Raw genomic sequence first — 22,519 nt, 5'->3', positions numbered from 1 at the left:
CAACAGCTACAAAGGAAACTCCAACAACAATAGAATGTGAAGCATGAGCCATACCCAACAGTTCCAAACTTCTCATTTTTTTATTTTTGTTTTGTTCATGCCTTAAATGATCTTGTATTGCCTTGAAATTAATATATGTTTAGCCTAGGACTATGATCTATGATTGTGTTTTGTTAAACTTATCTTTTTATTATTTCCTACCATTTTTTCATTTTCTGATTTTAATAATTATTTTCAAATATTATGTATTTTTATTTTACATATATATGATATATAGGCTTCAACTTAATATATGTGAGACACCATCACTTGATATATGTGTAATCATTCTACCAAACAATTCATGTATGCTGATGATTCTATGCATGTATGCAATATAGTTTGCACTTGTCGAAACTAGTCATTTGTTAGTATACTTGAATGATCAAAAAATTTCAATGGTTTTTTTTTTTGGCAAAATACTAGTTCCATTATGTTTATTATACTTGAAATAGGTAGTATGCAAGAACCCAAATCATTTTGAGTCCATATGAAGCCTGAAATTGAAGTTCCAATTTCCATAAAAAAAAAAATGTCCAGTTTCAATCAATGCAGAACATCGAAATTTTGGCCTTTTGTAAGGTCGAAATTCTTGTTTCGGTCAAATTTTCTTCCTTGTTTGGTCCTCTCTTGAAATACTGATTACTGGCAATGTATATCGGTGGGTAATTATCACAAAACATCTCAACCGACTCTTCAACCTCAATCCCAACTTTTTTCAGGAAGGACTTGACCCAAAAAATTTTTGACATTGTGTGAGCCATAGCACAATACCCTGCCTTAGCACTAGACCGAACCACTATAATTTTCTTCTTACTCCTTCTAGTGATCAAAATTCCTCAAAGAAAGTACAATAACCAAAAGTTGATCTCCGTTCCTTATGTGATCTTGCCCAATCTGCATTTGGATATCCACACAACTTTTGGTGAGCATTTCTCTTGTACACAAGACCTTTTCCTGCAGCCTTCTTCAAATACTGTTAGATACACACCACAGCATCCCAATTAGGCTTCTTAGGTGAGTGCATGAACTGGCTAAAAACACCGACAGCATATGACAAGTTTGGACGAGCCACTTTAAGATGTATATAAGTTTCCCTACCAACCGTCTGAACCTCTGGGGAATCGCCAAATCCTCTCCTTCATCCTTGGTGAGTTTGAGATGAGGGTCCACGGGTGTATCAACCGGTTTACACTTAAGCATACAAGTTTCAGTTAACAAGGCCAACACATACTTTTGCTAAGAAAGGCTGATCCCATGATTGCTTTAAAGAATTTCAACTCCGAGGAAATACTGAAAATGCCCCAAGTCCTTTATCTGGAACCGTGAAATTCTTTAACTCATCAATGCTTGTTTTATTAGATCGAGAAACCATTATGTCATCTACATAAACAATTAGGATCGCAATTTCAGACTTTGTCCAAGACAGAATGATCGGAATAACATTGGGAAAATCCCACTTCAGATATTACTTAACTAGACTTTTCAAACCATGCTCTTGGTGACTGTTTCAACCCATAGATGGACTTGTGAAGTTGACACACTTTGGTAGAATTTTCCATTGAGCAACAGACCTAGGAGGTTGATCTATATACACTTCTTCAGCCAAGTCTCCATACAAAAAGACATTTTTGACATCTAACTGATGAAGAGGCCATTCTAAATTATCGCCAGAGACAACAAAGTATGCTCATAATTCAAACGAGCTACTGGGGAGAAAGTTTCAAAAATATCCACCCTATAAGTTTGCGTATACCCCTTTGCAACCAGCCACGCTTTTAGGCACTCTACAAATCCATCAGACTTATACTTAATCACAAATACCCAACGACATTTCACAAGATCCTTACCTAGAGGCATATACCACAAGAGTCTTAATTATCCCTAGAGTGTAGAGCCTCAATTTTAGACTCCATAGCAACTTTCCAGCCCGGATCTGATAGAGCCTTAGAGTATGTAGATGGAACAGTAATAGAAGACAGAGATGTGATAGATGTACGATATTGATCCGGCAAGTGAAGAGTAGTAATAATGAGAAATAGGATACACCACATGAGAATGGTGGAAACAAGAATGCTAACCTTTCCTCAAAGCAATGTGAAGATCTTTAGGATTATTAGATAGTGGAGGAGGATCTATAGAAGAAGTGATATCAACTATTGCACTATCTAACTATTTTTATTTTTTCCACCAATGATAGACTTTCACTAGTAGAAATTGGGCCAAGTACAATGGGTTCTTCAGGAGTTTCACAATCTGGTTTTCCCTCAAGCATCTTAGAAGGAAATGGTACAACCAAAGGTAAGGGGTTGGTGGGGGGGGGGGTGTCAAACCTATCATCTTCAAACAACTAATTAGGGCTATAATATGGTGTCTCTTCATACACAGTCACCATCTTCATTGAAACCCTAGTGTTCTTTTTTGTTTTCTTCTTTTCTTATTTGAACTAGGGCTTCACCATAAACAGGAGGACCTTGAAACGACTCTCAAACCAGAAAGTGAAGAATAGCAATCCAGGAATCAGATTAAGGCTCTAATACCATATTCCAAATCCAGAATCTGTGATTAGGTTAAGCACAGAGAAAAAGAAGAAAGAAGACTGAGAACAAGGGAGAAGAGAAAAAATGAAGAGAAGACAAGATGGAGGGATGAGAGTTATGTGTGTCTCTCCTTTGTCAAGATAGCTGTATTTGTATAAAAAGATTACATAGATGTTGACAGAATATTCTGTCCACTTTCCAAAAAATAGAAAGACTGAAAAATAGTAACTTCTACAGCTCATTTCAAATCAGATCAAAATCTAAGTTTCCTAAACTTATTACAGAGGAAATCTAGAGATAAATCAGTGCCAAATCTAACACGTAAAATCACATCTGTCCCACATGTCTTTCCTAGAATAACAACAAGACTGTTGACCAACATAAGATCCATGAATATCTTGCAATATCTTGCTGACCAAGCAACATTATAATGTTATTCTAACTCCATCTTCTTTTTTCTTTTTTAATCTTGATTTGGTTAATTTCCAGAAGATGATCTGCTCTGTAGTGTGCCATTTCTTTTTTGGTAATATAATTTTGTTATGTGCAGACATGGTCAAGAACAAAGGCTTCTTGCCATCAGGGCCTTCTGAAATTCCTATTCAGCGCAAGCAAATGAAGGAAATAATATTCTCTTTACTTCCAGCATGCAGAAATAATGACCTTGATTCTGATATCCCTTTCCAAGCGGAAGCCATAATTGCCAATCCACCAGCATATGGTTGGGTTCACTTACTATTTCCTCTTATATTTAGCTTTCTTTGGTACTTGCTTCTATAAAAATCTTTGCCATGACTATTTTTAGTGTATACCACTGAACAACCGTCATCATCAATATTCTCATTGAAAAATATCAGGAAGAAAGATTACTTGCTTGAATTGTTTCTGGGATTGTAAGGTTGCATCCATATGCCCTTTTAACACAGATGAATTTTTTATAATATGTTGTGGTAATGTAACTCTGCTTAATCAGATGTAATCAAAAAATTTGGTCAATTTAGTTCTTTGTTCTTATATTGTTTAAGTTTTTTGGTAAATAATATAGTTGGCTTGGTCGTGAGCCTCTTGACTTACATTCGGAACTCTTCACCATAGATTGTTGACTAATGAGAGATCTCATTGAAATCTCATGTGATATCTAGCTATTATGAGACACATGAAAAGATGACGTGGTAGAAAAATTACATTAACTTGGTCATGTATCTGTTGAATTATAATGTTTTTGCTCTGAGCAAAATTAAATGAGGTCTTAGCTTCAAATACTAACTGGTGCGGATACTTGTTCAGGACATACACACGTTGCAGAAGCATTGAAAGTACCGCTCCATGTTTTTTTCACCATGCCGTGGACGTAAGTTTTGCTTAGGTTATGGGTTATCAACGTTTCTAAGGGACTGTCTTTATTTCTTGATTTTGGTTCCATGTGCATATTGTCTTATTTGTGGGAAATTAAGCATTTTTATTGCTTTTATGTACCACAGAATGCCTTTTTTTTATTAGAATTGCATGGTTCAGCAAGATGTAATTATGGGAATTCAGAGTGTAACTAATAATAACGTTTGAATTTTTTGGCAGCCCAACCAATGATTTCCCACATCCTTTATCTCGTGTCAGGCAACAAGCTGGGTATAGGGTGAGATCACAAAGAAGCTCATTATGTTATCTTCTTTAATGAAGTAATAACCCATTATGTTTGGTTAGTTTCACTTGTTCTTTTTCTTCTTACTTTATGTTGGGTAAATTGTGCAGCTTTCATACCATATTGTTGACTCATTAATATGGCTTGGAATACGGGACATGATAAATGAATTCCGGAAGAAAAAGCTGAAGTTAAGGCCTGTCACATACTTAAGTGGTGCCCAAGGCTCTGCCACTGACGTGCCTTATGGATACATATGGAGTCCGCACCTTGTCCCGAAACCGAAAGGTTACTCCTTTGATTTCTTTTTGTCATGAATTTAGTGGTAAAATTCAGCTTCTCAATTATATTATATAAAATGTTATGCTTGGTTCAATTTTTTTTCCAAGGTTGGTTTATGACAAACAACGAAAATATATGTGCTATTTCCTTAATCTATTCATTGTTTGAAACATTGAGCATGTTAATCACTTCCTGACTGTTCAGGACATGAGTATGGGATATCATTTATTGCATATTTCCTCTACTTTTTATGGTACTCATGCAGCCGGTCATTTTATTTTTCCCCAAAAAAAAATGATCTAGCTTGGCTAATTATCTTATGCCCTGTTAACATATCACCCATAAATGGAATTTTATTGACTGCAGACATTCATTTATAAAGGATATACCCAGAGCACGAGGGTCTTGCTACTATGGGGTATTGGGGTTTCGGGAGGGTCATAATGTACACAGGCTACTCCTGGTTATGCAATCGGGTGTTTTCATATTTGAACTTATGACCACTTGTTCACAATGCAACAACTTCACTGTTGTGGACAATCATTTATATTCTTATTTCTAGGAAGCTAATAGGGTTGCTGCAGTTCAAGAATTTGTTGTTCTTTCTCTTGTAGTTTCTGAGATCTAATTACTTGCTTTGGTTTCAGACTGGGGCCCAAAGATTGATGTAGTTGGTTTTTGCTTCCTTGACCTTGCTTCAAATTATGTGCCTCCAGAAGCACTAGTGAAATGGCTTGGAGCGGGTGACAAACCTATCTATGTTGGATTTGGTAGCCTGGTGAGTTTCTTTTGGCCCTTACTTTCTAGTTGTTGTTTCTGCCAGCCATAGTGATTGCAGATTTTGGCATTAATGGAAAGAGGCCTGATGGTTAGCATTTTTCTCATTGCTTATGCCAAAGGAATACTTGTTTTGAATGCACTAGAAAACTGGATGTTTTTCTTTGTGCTTTGAGCCTTTAAAGATTGTTTAAAATGCGACCAGGGGAGAAAGAACAGTACGGCCATATTGTTCAGCTTTCATGATATTGTTCGTTATTATTTTATTTTCTTTATTAGATAGAACTGATTCGTTTCTGATGATGGCTGTAAAGTGTTTTTGCTAAAGGCAGCTTTTCTCAAATAGTATACCTCTCCATTTCAATTTTGAGTAGGATTCACTATTTTAGTTGTCTAACAAGCCACAGAGAAGAGCAGAGGTACCTAAAAGAAGTACGAAAGCAAGGAGACAAAGAGCCAAACTCAAGAGCTCAGCTCCCAACTCAATCATATGGTTGTGTCTTCGAACTGAACCAGGATTAGGCTTCCCATCATGGGTTCTTTTATTTATTTTATTTTTATGAGCTTTACTGTTTCATTTCTTGTTACTTTTATTAGTTGCAATATAGTTTCGTAGTAAGATCCTATCTTGTCTTGATAGAAATCAGTGCAATTTGGACTCAAGTAAGAGACTTTCAGAAAAAGTATCTTATGCGCATTTATTTTTGTAATCGTGTACTGCTTGTTTCTATTGGCTGAGAGGTATTCTTGAGGCCCATATGATTCAGGTCTACCTCAAGTTATATTAGGCAGCTTAAGTCTCAAAGACTTCCCCCAATGTTGAAGGGATGAAGCATGGTTTTCTGTCTTTTACTTCTGTTGCAACTTAGAAAATTTTATGTGGATTGGTGTACTTCTGCCCCATCTCTCGTTGCAATCTCCTTTACAAGTTCATTGCAAAAATATCTGCCATTCACCTCCTATTCATTTTCAGTTCTTTGGTAAGTGCTAATCAATCTGCATTCATTTGTCCTAGCCTATGTGCATGGTCTTCTTTTGCTCATTCTGTCTCCATTCTTGAGCACTTGGAGTGTATCCACTTGTATGCTAGTGGTCTTCTATGGTGTAGATGTCTTGTCTCCGTCTTGAGCATCTATTCGGGCAATTCCAGATGTTGTACGCTTTATGGATACGCTTGCACGTAGACGCTTTCATGTGTTGTGGTGATATGACTATTTTAATCTTATACACGAGTAACATTTTAGTGCCTTTTGACATTCTTTTTTGTGATCATCAAAACCTACAATGGCAAGAGGGTCATTTCCTTAACAACCTTGGGCGCCTTGGATGCCTAACCTGCCTCGGCAACTGCTTTATTACCGTTTTGAGGGGGAGAGTTGCATCTTGCACAACTCTCCATTCCCTCCTCCATCTCTTATTCTGCTTCACTATTTTTCTCTTGCTTCATCTCTTTATTATTTCTAGTTATTTTAATTTTAATTCCATTGCATGGTATCAGAGCAGTGACTACAAATCCTGTTTTAAGATTACAAACATTGCCGGTTTGAGAGTCATTTCAAGGTTTTATTTATTTGTGGGGAAACCCTAGTTAATATAAGTAGGAGAACTAGGGTTTTGATGAAGATTGATGAATCACTGCTAATGAATTCTGATCTGCACTGGCGAAGACCCCTGGACAGTTGTTTTTCTCAGTAACCTTATCCAAAATTTTCTGCTAGTGTTACTACATAACATTGAGGCATTTGCTGATTCCCCCCCCCCCCCTTTCCATTGCTGCTACATTTTCTAGTTATTTTGTGAGTACTGACTACGATTGCTGCTGCCCCTGCTTCATTGAGTGTTTATGGTGTGAATAAAAATTTTGTTCGTGCCGTGTTGGATTCTACTGCAAGATATACTATTGTTGTCCCTAATGCTTCTGCTCTGAAAAAATTCTGTTGATGCTGTATTGCCTTCCTAATGCTTTTGTTACTGGTTTTGAGTACATGGTTCCTTCAAGTACCCAAACAATTCCTTAATAGAGACTTTGAGATGCTAGTAACTGGCCATTATTATTTGTTCGCATGTAATGCTACACGTGAGGGGAAGACTGGACTTTTTACCTACCTACTTGGTCTGTAGTAACCTATACTACTTTTTACCTTCCTACTTAGTCTATAGTAACCATGGAACAAAATTCGATCAAAACATGCATTTTGCATTTTTGGATGGTCGAAACAAAAAACCAATGGACTGAAACAAGGTCCCATGTTTTGGTCGTAACTGTCGAAATTTGGTTTGAACCAGATGGACCAACTGGGAAAAGTGGGGAAATTTCGATAGTTTCGATCAAAACTGTCACTGTCGAAATTTCGATACTAAGTCAAAACTTGGGTCAAACAGTGAACCAAAGTTCACTTTTATAAAAGTCATCTCTTTAGACCCAGAGTTTCAATCGCGAAAAGAGGGCAGTAGCGGGGGTTTTGACTCCATTTTCCCACCATTTTTGGACCTGTTTATCATGGTTTTGGATCATTTTGACCACTTTTGAGCACTCCTTTGTTGATTTCGGCACTTCCAGGTGGATTGTTTCTATTTTCAAACTTTGTTGCAAGGTAACCTAAGTTTCCCCTATTTTTTTATTTTTTCCTTTCTTTCATGGTCAAATGGTGTTGGAATCTTTTGAAATTTTTTTCCATGCTCTCTAGTAGGTAGATTAACAAGTGGGTGGTTGTTGGATTTGATCTTGTGATGTTCTACTATGTTTTTATTTTTCTAATTTTAAAAAATTCCTAAAAAATTACATTTTTTTATTTGCTTCATGCTCAAAGCATATTGGATTGAGTTGAAATTATTATGTGTTGTCTCTAATAGTAGATTTACATGTGTAATTGATTGAATCTGATTTATGCAATGTTTTACTATGTTTTTTGATTTTTCTTGTATTTAATAATTATTATAAAAATATTTTAATTATAAAAGAATATTTTTAATTAGGAAAAATTTTCAAAATACTTATGAATACCTTAGTTTACAAGTAACGTGTGTTTAGTGTCTTTAGGCTAAAATTAAAGTTTTGGGTTTTTATTTTAACGGTGATTATTATGTATGTTTGTATCAAACGTAAATTTTTTAGTTATAGACTCAGATACACGATATCAGACATAGCTTGGTAGCATGGTACGCCTCTGACAGATGACAAGAAGAAATCACAGTGTAAATATTGTTTGAAAAATATTGGATCAAGTGGGGCCACTCAACTGAAGATCCATCTAGCGGGAGGGGACCGCAATGTGGTTGGATGCCCCAACGTCCCTTATGATTAAAGTGGCAATGGCAAAATATATGACAGGAGGGCAAGAGAAGAGGGCACAAAAGAAAGCAAAGAGGGATGAGTTCTGAACAACATGCTTAGTGGAGGTGGGAGAGCAAAATGTAGATCCAGATGATGCATCATCCCTAAAGGTAGAGATGGAGAGAGTACTTAGGATGAGTAGGGAGTCTCATAAACTCGATGAGATTAGGAGGACACAGAGAGCCATAGGTGCAGGGTCATCTAGAGATCCAAAATTTAAGAGGGCAAGCGGAGGCAACTCCAATATGAGGAGGAGCCAAGTGTCCAGAGACATTACCACAGGCCACATCACCACGACCTTGTGCTACATCTGCTGCACCTAGACCCAGTGTCACATATGTTGCTTCTAGACCCATTGCCATAAATCCCGATGTGCAAATATTACGCATTGATCCTGACTTGTTTGCGAGGCCACAGACAAAACAAAAGAAATTAAAGCATATGTGGGGTAATGTGAAGGAGAAGGTGGGGATGGCCTTTTCTAAGTGGGCATTATATCATAGTGTTCTTGCAAATGCTGCACAAGGGCCTTATTATAAGGTGATGGTGGATGAGATCAGTGGTGCTGGACATGGGGTGGTTGGGCCAACCCCATATGAGAAATATAATATATATCTCCCACGGTATAAGGAAGACTTGAAGACTCACATTGATGGTCTTAAGCCAATGAGGAGGCATTATGGGGTGACAGTGAAGTGTGATGGTTGGACTAGTCCCACTAGACAGTCTATCATCAATTTTATGTTAAATTGTGATGGGAAGACGTTGTTCCTTAAGTCTGTTGATGCATCCGGTTACAAAAAGGATGTAAAATACATATATGGGTTGTTGAAGAGTGTGGTGAAAGAGGTTGGAGTTGAGCACGTGGTGCAGATTGTGACTGATAATGGCTCCAATTTCAAGAAGGCTGGGATGAAGTTGATGGAGAATCCCACCTATAGGTTCTTTTGGACTCCTTGTGTGGCACATTGTATTGACTTGATGTTGAAAGACATGGGGCAAATCAAATTTGTGAAGAATGTTGTTCTATGGGCCCAATGTGTGACCACATTAGTATATAACCATGGAATGCATTGGATATGTTGAGGAGGATATGTGGTGGTGACTTGGTGAGGCATGGGGTCACAAGATTTGCTAACAAATTGGATTGCTTTGAAGAGTTTTGAGAAAAAGAAAACCCAACTATGTGTGATGTTTGCATTTGAAGAGTGGTTTGGTTGGCCCCAGTCAGATTCACTAACAGGGAGAGTAGCATGGGCTACCATATCCAGTGATACCTTCTAAGGAAATCTAAAAGTTGTTGTGAAGCTTCCAGACCCTGTGGTGACAATCTTGAAGTTAGTAGATCAACAAAGGAAACCAACTTTACTACATATATGGGCTGCAAAGGAGATGGTTAGGAAAGTATATCCTAAAGGCAACCAGAAATTCCTTGATATCATCCAGGAGAGGTGGGAAAGGCAATTTAAACATCCATTGCATTTGGCTGGTGAGTTGAAAGTATATAAAATTTTCAAGTTATTACTTAATAGTTAATACATAATACTTGTTTATGTTGTTGTGTAGTTTTTTACCATCTCATTTGTTGGCTTGTTTGATGGCCTATTATTTGAATCCCATGTACAACTACAGTAGAGAACTTGGGATGAGGACAAATTTGATCCAGACAGTCCATCAAGTAGTGGAAAGGTTGGAACCGGATTCGGCGAAACAAGCATTAGTTAATAACAAGGTAAGATTGTGAGTTGTGACTTGTGAGATGACTAGTAGTCTAATACTTAAGATAACTACTTGTTTTTTATACCAACGTTGTAATTATTTATTGTAATTAAAGGCTTTTTAGATATGCTATTGGTAGCTTCGGTTGCTTAATGGCTATTTAGGCTCGGAAGAACACCACTCCTGATTAGTCACTTAGTCCAAGTCTTGGATACTCAATTTGAGTTTTTGACAATTTATTTTTACCGTTATTAATTTGGTCGGTTATGTTTTTTGCAGCTAAGTGGTGGTTGCAATACGGGTTAGACTCGGAGTACTTGATTAATATTGCAGTTAAAGTGCTCTCCCAGACATCCTCTGCCACCAGCTGCGAGCGTAATTAGAGCACATTCAATCTGATACATTCTAAGAGGCAGAACCATTTGGGGGTGAAGCGGCTAGAGGATCTTTTATATGTTCACTATAATATGAGGTTGAGAGAGGAGCACATTAAGTTAGGTCAGGAGCAAGGTAATAAGCACATTGAGTTGGCTAACATCTTTGCCATTGATGATGATGATGATTATGACCCCTTTTTTAAGTGGGTCAGAGAGCCATTGTTGGATGAGGCTGGATGTTGACTCAACAGTCAAATTGTATGAGAAATGGGAGCTAATGTGGATGAGTTCTTGGCCATAGATGAGAGAGTGCACACCGAGCCTAACCATCCCTTTCTACCACGCCTCGGTGCATCCAGTGTCAATGAGAATAATATTGTGTGGTCAGATGATGATGATGATGTTACTCAGCCACCCGCTAGTTAGACATAGGATGATGATGATGATGTTGGACTTGTTAGTGGGGATGACAATAGGAGTGATGATGATGATGATGATAGGCTTGCTGATCAGGATTCAGCTGATCCACGAGAGAGACCACCACCACCAGAGCTAGCAGTGACCCTAGTTGAGACTTAGGGACAGGGAGGGCCTTTGAGGTTCACGGGGGAGACTCGGTTCACCCATGCTACCCAGGATGTAGACCCCAATCGAGGTCGTACTTCCACCTACAGCTGGAAGGGGAAAGGGAAGCAGCATAGACATGGGTATGAGGATGACACTTCATCGTACGGGTCTTACCATCCCACGGATGTGAATAGCTTGGCAGGCTCCATGGGATCTATGAGTCTAAATGAGTCAAAAGGATCCATGGTTGGATACTGGATTATGGGAAACATAGACTAGTGGAACATACTAGGAAATATTATCTAGCATCTGACAAGAGGACAATAGATGTTCACAAGGGTGCAACTTATATGTATGCTAACTCAGGGGCACAAACATTTGTGGAGCAAATCTTCGGCATGCAACCCCAATCCCTACCCCCTGAGGCTGAATCAAGACTTCAATATCCGTATTGTGTATTCCCTCAGATTGGATATCTTACATATGTTGACGACCTGACCTATAAAGTTGCAGTTGTCAATTACCTTGACAACCATAGGCATCACATGTCATGGGATGTCTATGTCCATTGGTCGAGGGAGAGGATGTCACAAGCACAGTACTAAAGTCATGGGATGAATCCACCAAGGCACTCCTCTTGGCATTGACTTAGTGAGTTGTACTTCCCATTTTATTTTGATTGTTAATTTAACTTAGAAGTTAGAAGTCATATATTGAATGTTATGTACTTAAGTATAGTTAAGTTTATTGTGGACTTCTCGGTCAACTCTACATTAATGTTATGTACTTTGAATAACATATCTACATTAATTTTTTAGCAAAATGCATGTGCCTTTGTGTTCTTTATACTCTAATTAGCTTAAATGCTGTAATCCACCCCAAAACACTTCCCTAAAACTTGTCGAAACTTGCACAAAAAAATCATTGACTTCCTCGAAATTTCCTAAGTTTCCCATTTTCACCCAGTCAAAACTTGAGTTTCCCTTAAATATTTTACTATGATAGTAACCCATACTTTTCTTTACCTACCTACTTGGTTCTCAATAACCTATACAACAACAACAATATGAAGCCTTCTCCCAACTAAACAAGGTCTCTACATGGATTTTTGCCTTCCAATCAGCTCTGTTGTTAGTCCCCATTAACCCATACTTTTACCTACTTACTTGGTCCGCATTAACCCATTTTGCCTTTTATCTACTCACTTGGTCCGTAGTAATCCATATTCCTTTTAACCTACCTTCTTGGTCCGCAATGACCAATAGTGCCTTTTACCTACCTATATTTTTACTTACTACTTGCCTTCTTGCAAGAGTTTATGTGTGGACGTTGGAGCTATATTTTTTTATCTTTTAGTGTGGAAATTCCTCCCTACTATGGGTATTATTTGAATAGTGCGGATTTTATTCATCTTTCGTACTGCCAATTGTTCTCAATTGGATGGTTCATTCAACATGAAGAATAAAGATTGTCTTTTTATGTTGCCCTTGATTATCTTCTGGGTGAAGTTCTCTTGGTGTTTATCGGCGTCTACTATTGCTACTTGTGTTCAAGATTGATGAAGCTTTTAATATATGTTTCTATTATTCTATGTTGGAGCCTTTGATATGTGTACTCCAGCTTGAGGGGGGAGTGTTAAGATATGCATGATTTACCACTTCAATGGTAAGTAGTGGGGTCCACCATAGATTGGATTAGATTTGATTTTATTATATTCAGATTTTATTTTATTTCCTTAGCTCCTTCTTCTCTTATTATTTCTAGTTCTTTTAATTTTAATTCCGTTACACTTATGATAGGGTGAACTTAAATTATTGATTTGTTCTTTTTTTTAATGAAGATTGCCAAATGTTTTGTAATCAACATATTAGGAATAAATTATACAACCTTCAGTATGATATTTGGACCAAATATAACACTTACATTGGAAAAATTGACACTAGAATGCCTTGACTGCCTAAGGAATGCCTTGTGGCCGCTAAGTCGCCTAAGCACTTTGGGAGAGCCTCAAACACCTTGGTCACCTTGGCACGGTGATAACCAATGTTCAAAATTTTGTCTTGTCTCGGTGTCTCAACTAAGGCTATCAATGTGTTGCCTAGAAGTCCTGACCCTTTTTTAGGGTCAAGGTGACTTGGTCTGGCCCATGCTTGGTGTCGCCTTGGTTTTTGTTGCCCTTTATCGCCTCACCTCACCTTGTTGCCTTGAAAACCTTGGTCTCGATTAGGTCTAGATTTTGCCTAAGTCTCAATGAAACATGGTATTATGATGTACCATGTTTTGGTTGAGTGTTTTGGTGGGTTTTAGGTGGTTTTTGGGTATGATTTTTCGATTAAAGACTAATTTGAGGCCAATAAATACAGTGACAATGCTATCTTTGGACTAAAACCTAACACAAACTGGTCTTCTTGATTCACACATGCCCGGCTGTATGCGGATGGAACTGGAACATATACTTTCACAAATCTAAACATGGATATACCAGAAAATGTTGAAACTTCCATTAAAATGCAAGCAGAAATATTGAGTAGTCTTGAAATTTCAATTATACTTTAAAAATTACTATTTACAATTTATATTTTACAACCTCTGAAACTTTCAAAATTTCACCCAAATTTTCAAGATCTTGGCAAGATTTTGTTGAGATTCAGTCAATTTGGGCTGTGTTTCGTCTCACTAAGGTCGAGATGAAATCTCATGAGATTTTGAACCATGTAGACTACTATGCGTAGGAGTCCTACTAGTATTCAAACTACTACCACATTAGGACACTATTAAACCAGTCAGCAGATCTAGCCAATCTTCAGACCATATCATCCTTAGGGCCTGCGTATTAATCTGACCACTAGAAATACCCAAAACACCCTTCTACAGCCTAGTTCAAAAATCTGGGTTTTGGGCTGATTTTTCATTCCATATCTGGGAGACTAGTCCTCATTCAATTGAGGCTACATTGCGTTCTCAGTCAGATAGACCCTGAAAGGAGAAGGAAGGCTGGAATACTGACAGACATCTATTATTGAATTCACCTGACCTCATTTTTGGGAGTGTCCAGTGCTGAAGTCATTGAATGAATAAGTTGCCAATACCTAAAATGGATTATCTAATGTGCTTTTAACTGCTTGGTTATGGGGGTGGGCTTTCTGTATCAACCTATCCTTGTTTGAATTCTGTTCACCAATGTAGTAGTTGATCAAGCTACTTGTTTTCTGCTTTGAGCTAAGCCGAGCTCTAGAATTTGTCACCAGGGAAAAGAACAAAACTTGTCAATTGTAAAGAAGCTTATTCTATTAATTATTATCAACCATAAAGGGTTTCTGTCTCTAATGTCATTAAAGTTGCACATAAAATATTTGTGCTGTGTCATATGCTATATGACTACTGAAATACTACCTTTATTACATTTTGAATCTGTGCTTTTCCTTGTCTTCATGTGTTCATATCTTGTGTCAACAATCTAATAGAACCCTTGATATATGATGTGCTCTTTTTTGAGAGTATTCTTTTGTGCTTTCATTTTCAACTTTGTTAATTCATGGATCTTTTTTAGTAGTGTATGTCATTAACATGCCTATTTTTCACTTTGTGGTTTTGAAACAGCCTGTCCAAGAACCAGAAAAAATGACTCAAATTATTGTGGAAGCACTGACGAGGACTGGACAAAGAGGCATCATTAACAAGGGGTGGGGTGGTCTTGGAAACTGTATGTATCTTCCTCCTTAGAGCTGAACCCTTTTTGCTTTTTGGTAAAGCCTCTTAGAGCTGACCCACTATGTACTATAGCCTTTCTCTAGTCTGGTAAAACAATTCTTGGGTTTCATTTATTCTCAACTTGTGTAAGCATATTGTAGTTGTTTACTTGGATTTTTTTCCCTAGTGGCAGAACCTCCTGATTCTGTGTATCTTCTGGACAACTGCCCTCATGACTGGCTATTTTTAAGGTGCAAAGCCGTGGTAAGACCATAAAATATGAATTTCTTATTAATATTTCTTGAAGTTAGATTTAAACACAAGCATCCATCAGAAGATCATTGTATATAGTTTACGTGAATAATATAATTTGTATTATGTTGCTTATAGCTTGGTTCTTGTCTTTCTCAGTCATGTGGGTATCAGAACTGTGTCTACTCATGCTTGTATTTTGGCTCATGTTATGCTTGTGGTCTCTTAAGATATGTGATAGAGCCCTGGGATCACAATATTAGGCTACATTGAGGAGGGAGAGAGAGAGAGAGAGAGAGAGAGAGAGAGAGAATTAGGGTTGATCAGGGGTTATAAATAGGGACAAGATGTTAGGAGGAGTGGGGGATTATTTTATGTGAGTGTTTGGGCAGCCGTAGGCTGAGGGGCAGCACTGTGCTGTGGGGTTGACTAGTACCATTGGAATCAATTTATCATTGTTCTTCGCTATTCTATCAATTAAATAATATTAGTTTTGCATTCGATTCGTGGGTTCTTATCAAATTGGTATCAGAGCAGTGATGATCTACGGAAATAGATGGACACCGGATTGTCCATGTTTTCCGGTGAAGGCAATGTGCAAGAATGACTTCTCAAAGTGTTGTTATTCTGTTGGGAACACCAAATTCAGAAGGGGAGAAAGTTGAGTGTGGTTTTCCAAAATTTGGAAGGAGATGCACTTAGATTGGGTGTACGATAGATCGTGGTTTGAATTTACTGGGGTAAGTTTCCAAGAAGCCATGAAAATAGACTTTGGTTATGGCAAAGAATCAAAATGAATTTTGAGTTCACACAATCCTGAAACAGCGATCAGCATTAGTGAAGACAACCATGCTATGCAATTATAGGGAAAAGGAAGCGGATCGACAAAGGCGGAAATTGCAGTTGAAGCCGTGATTAATTTCAGACTTGTTCAGGCTTGCTCCGATAACCGAAACAGTGGCATGGAAGTTTTATTTATGTTTTCCACTAAAGAGAGAGAAGAGAAGAAACATAGGAGTGGGCCGTAGAGGCTTTTCCGGATAGAAAGTAAGGTGGATTGGGAAGCAAGAACTCCCGCGAAACCACCATGGCTGATAGAGGTAGCGATGGAAGGGGACTCGTCGGCACCGTTGGAGATGAAACAGTGTGAATTCTAGCAAAATTCTGGTGCAACGTGGGTGCGATTGCCAAATAAATTCTTTCCCATTAAGGGAGATCTCCATGATATGGTTAACCAATTAGATTTGATGGTGAAATCTTTTGATGATTTTGGTGGATTCTTTACAATTCTAAAGAGGAAGGAGATATTACAATCGACAACAGCAAATAAAGAAATTGGGGAATTGATTGCTCAAAATCTCGTTGAGGACGAGCTGGAATTGATTTTTCCAGATCCAGCAGCGAAAATCTGAGCAATGGATAAAGTTTGGATCGCAGGTGAAGTAAGGAGGAAGAAAGAGATTGAACCGGAGGTTCAAGTCCAAGTGTGGTTCAAGTGTGTTAGACCCCTGGGCTGTTTGGGTTATTTATTTTTGTGTAATAAACCCATGGAATGGGCCTTGAGAACCCAAATAGACCTGACTACCCAAAGGCCCAAATTTATAGGCTGTGGACCAAAAATTAAAATTGAAGTACTAGGGCCTATTAAGCTGGGCCAAACTGAGCAACGTGCCCAAGATTCAAAATCTGAAGTGTGGGCCTCAAGGAGCCACATTAATTCAAAATTACACTGGCCCACTCACTTACTTTATGGACCCAAGAGTCAAGACACTAGGCAGCAGCCCATCAGGGGTTATATTTTGAGGCCCAGTCCAGCAGTTGCTTTAGTGCCCAAGCAAGTTAGGGTCCAAGAACCAAATGGCCCATTTGCCAAACATCATAAACAGGGGTATTTTAGGAACTACTACTCTGTTCAACCTTGTTCTTCTTTAAACCCTGCAACTATTTCAGCGAACCAGCACCGCCAAGTGTTTCTCACGGTCACAAGGAAGGTTGCGGTGGCTCGTGCGGCAGCGAGGCTGCCTTCTAGGATTGATGGCAACCCTGAGGAGTGTGTTGTCGCCTTCTATTTCGTGAAGGATTCCGTTGGACATGTGTGTCGGAGACAAACTGCACGCCTTCTACAGCAGGAGTTGTGCTTTGTATGGGTCCATATGTTATTGCGGTTCAGCTGATTTCTGTCCAATGGCTTTTCTTGGTGTACTCTTTAAATCAGCTGTGGTTTCCAAGGTTTTTCTTCATTTGGGTTGCTTGGAGTTATGTGGTTATTGCATCTATTGGATTCCAAGGAGGTGTGTTGTGCAGAATGTCGAACTAGCATGGTTGCATGGCAAACATGTAAAGACCAAGTTTCTAATTTTCCATCAGCTTGAGGACAAGGTAATTTTTGAGGGGCTGGTAGGGATAGAGCCCTAGGATCACATTATTAGGCTACATTGAGGAGAGAGAGAGAGAGAGAGAGAGAGAGAGAGAGAGAGAGAGAGAGAGAATTAGGGTTGATCAGGGGTTATAAATAGGGACAAGATGTTAGGAGGAGTGGGGGATTATTTTATGCGAGTGTTTGGGCAGCCGTAGGCTGAGGGGCAGCAATGTGCTGTGGGGGTGACTGGCACCATTGTAACCAGTTTATCATTGTTCTTTGCTATTCTATCAATTAAATAATATTAGTTTTGCATTTGATTCATGGGTTCTTATCAATATGCTTATTTTAATTTTTTTGGGGTAAAAGTTATGCTTATTTTAACTGTTAGTAATTGGGAAGATTGGTGAGTAATATCTATTTCCCTAACCTTAGTTCCAGTTGGGTAGAAAAAAGATCCAAGAAAGTCTCACATTCTTGTACCAGAAATCACCAGGGCTGAAGTGGGGATATCCTGATATATGAATTTAAAGCATTGACATGTATTGTTACAAATACTAGAGAAAGCCAAGGCAGGATTTAGAGTAAGGAGAAAGAAACTTATAGTTGTTGAACTAGGGTACTGACAAAACTTTACCTTTCTTTTTTCTTTTGCAAGGATTGGATAGAATAGTTGTGTAATTGTCCTGGGGAATTGATAGTCCATACCATACGTCATGAATTCAATCTACTCTAATCTTATTATAAACTTGTCAGAATCTTAAGCCATTGGCTGTGCCATACAGTGGTGAAGCTTTATTTGTACTGTCAAATCCTCTTCTTGATGCAGTAGCAGTATCCCTTAGAAATCCAGACCTAGACAAACTGGAATCCAACCAGGCTTTTGGTTTAATAAGATTCTTCTAGCTTTCTCTCCCCCATCCATGTACACCCCCCCCCCCCCACACACACACAAAAAGATAATAATAAATAAATAAATAAATAAAGCACATTTCTCCCGTGCAACCCCCCCCCCCCAATGCCCCTCTTACCTTCCCCTTCTAGGGTTTCAGTTTGTGTCCCTATGCTTTCTTATTTCTACAGTTAATAATGAATGCAGGAGTGTCGACCCCAAACCGGAGAAATCAGCAGAAATCGATTGCTACCAGGATCAATAAAATAAGAAAGAGAAAATATATTAACTAGAATTTTTTTTTTCTTTCCCTAAGCATATGAAAGGACATAAAATGATAAGAATTATAGTTAATAGACAGAATAAAGGGCATCATCCCCATCTCAGCTCCTGGGTTGCTCACCCACAGCTTTCTCAGCTATTGAACATGGATTGCCCATAAGCAATGGCTACAATTGTAATTTCAGTTTTCTGTAAGTCCTCTTTATTATTGTAATTGAGAGGCCTATTTATAGCTTGGCTAAAGCTTACAAGAAATAGAAACTCTTTTAGCTGAAAATAGAAATCATTAACATAGTAACTAGGGACAATAGAATCTGTTGGAAAATAGAAACTAACTAAAATTATGAAGTACTAGGCTTTATTATTCAGCCACATGCATGAATAAATAAAATAGAGATCAGCTAATCTTCTAAATCTCCTAAGATTAAAATCTTCAGGTACTCTGATCTTTGGGCCCCACAAATCTTCCAAGGATATTTCCACTAAGGGTCAAATATGGGCCTGTGACATTATTCACTTAAACAGTGTTCTTGTGTTGTTGGTTCATCATCTGTGCTTTTACTTGGAGGTAGAACTGCCTTATGTGATGCTCCATTGGCCAACATTTTCCCAGCCTGTTTGGCCCCCCCCCTCCGCGGGGGTGGTTTTGGGGGTTGTTCCTCGGGCCACGACTACTTGATCCAAATCAAGAATTGGTGTTGGTGTAGCCCATGGAATTTTCATTCTCAAACTAGTTTCCCTGTTGATTGTTTTGTAGTTTTTTTCTTGGTTTAAATCATTCTTCCACTAGTGTTCTCTCTGATTCCCTTTCTCTTATTAACTGTGAGGTGGTATTGCTCTGCACTTTGCTTTCAGGTTCACCATGGGGGCGCCGGAACAACAGCTGCTGGCCTTAAAGCTGCGGTAACTGCTTTTGTACTGTACTTGTTGAAGAATATAGTTTCACATTATTTCCTGGATGACTGATTGTTATTTACCCTGATTTGTAGTGTCCAACCACTGTTGTACCTTTCTTTGGTGACCAACCATTCTGGGGTGAACGAGTTCATGCTAGAGGAGTAGGCCCTGCTCCTATACCAATTGAAGAATTCACACTTAATAAGCTGGTGGACGCGATAAATTACATGCTTGAACCCAAGGTATAATTAAGTCAGGGCTATTCATTTTTTATACCCAAATGTTCCAGATAACTCTTTCTAGATAAAGGTTAAATGGTCTGTGAATCATCTTCTCAAGCTAGACATTTTCAATTTATACCTGGTCACCCTAGTTCTTCCATTGCATTGAACCATTATTCAGCTTTGTGCAAAGTAATTAGGATGTGTGACCTATTACTATGCCAAAATTTGGTACTGACATCAAATCGTCTAGTCTCCTGTTTTGAGATCAATGATTAGATGTCATACAGTTCAGCTTAAAACTTCTAGTGGCTTTGCATGATTGTCCTCTTGTATACTAGTTGTTACCTGGTATTTGTCACCAGATACATCTATTAATAGATACAAAATTATGTATGCCTACAACTCAACTAAGCTTATTTCAGACTACACGTGTAGACCTTATGAAATGTGTCTTGAGTGCTGTGCCCGTAAAGATTAGGAGGTAAAATCAAAGCAATGTGGAGAAGATTTTATCAACTTTTTTATCATGAAATTAATAATGTGACTTAAATCTGAAAAGAATTTTATCATGTTTCCATGTCTGTTCAATCTGTATTTGAACATCTTAGCTCTTTTCATTATCATATAGACATGAACATCCAATTATGGCACTAAAAGAAACAATATAGCAGCAAATAAGTTATTCAGTTTACTATTGAGAATCAACATGGTAGGGCATTGGATAGGTGTCCTTGACCTAGACTTAAATTGCTGTAGTAAGCAGACCTGAGAAGCACTGGATGTTCAAGTGTGGTAGAAGAAATTTCTTGCGGACTTACTGAATAATCAATGCAGGTGAAGGAGTCGGCTGTCGAACTGGCCAAGGCTATGGAAACCGAGGATGGAGTGAAAGGAGCAGTAAAAGCTTTCTTTAAGCATCTTCCTCATCCTCTTCCTCCCAAGAAGTCTGCTCCAGAGCCATCCCCATCAACGCCAGGTTTCTGTGAACAGTATGTTGGCCCTGTAAGAAGATGTTTCGGGTGTTCCTAAGTTGCAAGTTTGTCATTCTTACTTCCATGTATTTGTATTGACTACCGTACACTAATGTTTCATCTATTTGTTTATCCCCCCCAAAAAAAAAAAAAAAAAAAAAAAGTTTTTTTTTTTTTTTTCCCCCAAACAACTTTTGAGGGGAAAGAAAATATCGTGTTCATAGTGTCCCCAAACAACTTTTGAGGGGAAAGAAAATATCGTGTTCATAGTGTAGTCTGATTGTAACGTGACATTGAAAATCTTTGGAAAGAAGGCCAATAGAAGATGCTGGGCCGGTGGTGCTTAATTTGAGTAGTGGTTCTCTAGAGCAGTTCCTTGAACGGTAAAGAAATGTTTTTTATATTTTACTCTAAAGAAATGTCTTTTGCTTCGTTTGCAGGCTGGGAGTGGAAGCTAGGTTGATGTTGTTTTTGGTTCGTTGACTTTGCATCAAATTATATGCCCCCATGGCTTGTAGTGGGTGGCAAGCCCTCTATATGTGGGATTTGGTAGTCTCTTTTCTTTTTTCTTTCTCTTTTATAGATAGATAGATAACAGGTTTTTTCTGCCGGCAATATTGTTTCTTAAAGATGGTTTGAAGAAGTGCTTGGGGATCCACTTGGATTTCCTAATAATCTACTCCTTAGGGTGTCAAAGGAGATCCAATGGATGTTCTAAGGAGGAGGTTTTGAAAAGGATTTAAACTTGTAAATGGTATTCTGATACAGATCGGCAGGATGAGGCCCAACCACGTGAGCAGCTGCCAGCCGGCCGGCCAGCCACGCTTAGGGGACAACTACGCCGATCTATAGGTGTCCCCCAGGCACTATCGTATCGTATCTACGTGATTAGGCTGTGTGAGCGAAAGGGTGCGAAGTGTAGAAAGGCGAGATGCACTAAGAATGTAGCTGTAGGTTGGGGACTGTTGAAGATCATTGTGGGATTAGGAATTAGATGATTGTAACAGTTGCTGACGGACTATTATTAGGCTCTATATAAGCCAAGAAAGTCACTTCAGTGAATAGGAAGAGAATTAACCTCCTATCCCTCCTCACCTCCCTGTCCCATTTTCTCCACTCTTCTATCTAAACTCTCTCTGTCTCTGTTCTTCAGCGGAGAGAGTCTCTTTAGTGAAAAGTCTGCTTCTCCATGTATCAACTGATCCAACCAGTTGGATCCTGATAGCAAAGGGAAGATGCCTTCGTCAACTTGAGGAAACTGTAAAAGAAATGGAAGTAGTAACAATTTTTATCCAAGAACAGGTGAGGTCAAAAAGCAATTCCCATTTCCACCTGGTGATCTAATCGGCCACCAATTTCACGGTTCAAGCGAGGAAGGAAGACCAAATGCGGTGTGAAGGTTTGGTTTTAACACATTCCATTATTAATTTAGGGCCATTTTATTAGTATTGATTTGAAGCACAGGTATTACCAATTTTACTAGCAGCTCCCTGACTTCATCCAACTGTTTATGATTGAAACCAATGTGTTCGGAGGCGGTGTGGGAGCGGTATTGATACGAGGGGGCCAAGGCCAACCAGTAACACACTTTAGCAGGTAATTGACGCCCCAATTGCATACCTCCTCCAGATATGTGACCTAAGTTGTTGCTCAATGGAGGCAATACCTTCTAGGGAGG

General features: G+C 38.5%; 1 protein-coding gene across 2 annotated transcripts in view; it reads left to right on the top strand.

Annotated features, from left to right (window-relative positions):
• LOC149022894 (sterol 3-beta-glucosyltransferase UGT80A2-like) overlaps positions 1-20,993 on the top strand; it is a 65,845-nt gene extending 44,852 nt beyond the window's left edge. For both annotated transcript variants that reach the window (XM_089150779.1, XM_089150778.1), the window contains 10 exons: positions 3,130-3,300; positions 3,867-3,930; positions 4,155-4,212; positions 4,329-4,506; positions 5,148-5,278; positions 14,875-14,977; positions 15,152-15,228; positions 19,605-19,652; positions 19,739-19,888; positions 20,705-20,993. In XM_089150779.1, the coding sequence (XP_089006905.1) occupies positions 3,130-3,300; positions 3,867-3,930; positions 4,155-4,212; positions 4,329-4,506; positions 5,148-5,278; positions 14,875-14,977; positions 15,152-15,228; positions 19,605-19,652; positions 19,739-19,888; positions 20,705-20,899 (1,175 nt within the window). In that variant the 3' untranslated portion in view covers positions 20,900-20,993. The remainder of the gene's footprint in view (positions 1-3,129; positions 3,301-3,866; positions 3,931-4,154; positions 4,213-4,328; positions 4,507-5,147; positions 5,279-14,874; positions 14,978-15,151; positions 15,229-19,604; positions 19,653-19,738; positions 19,889-20,704) is intronic.
• Positions 20,994-22,519: the final 1,526 nt, after the last annotated feature.

Source organism: Hakea prostrata, chromosome 3, assembly GCF_041222555.1.
Source record: "Hakea prostrata isolate BN-2017 chromosome 3, UWA_Hpros_2, whole genome shotgun sequence".
NCBI lineage: Eukaryota > Viridiplantae > Streptophyta > Magnoliopsida > Proteales > Proteaceae > Hakea > Hakea prostrata.
The sequence above is the reverse complement of the archived record's forward strand: the minus strand, read 5'-3'. Positions and strand labels throughout refer to the sequence as shown.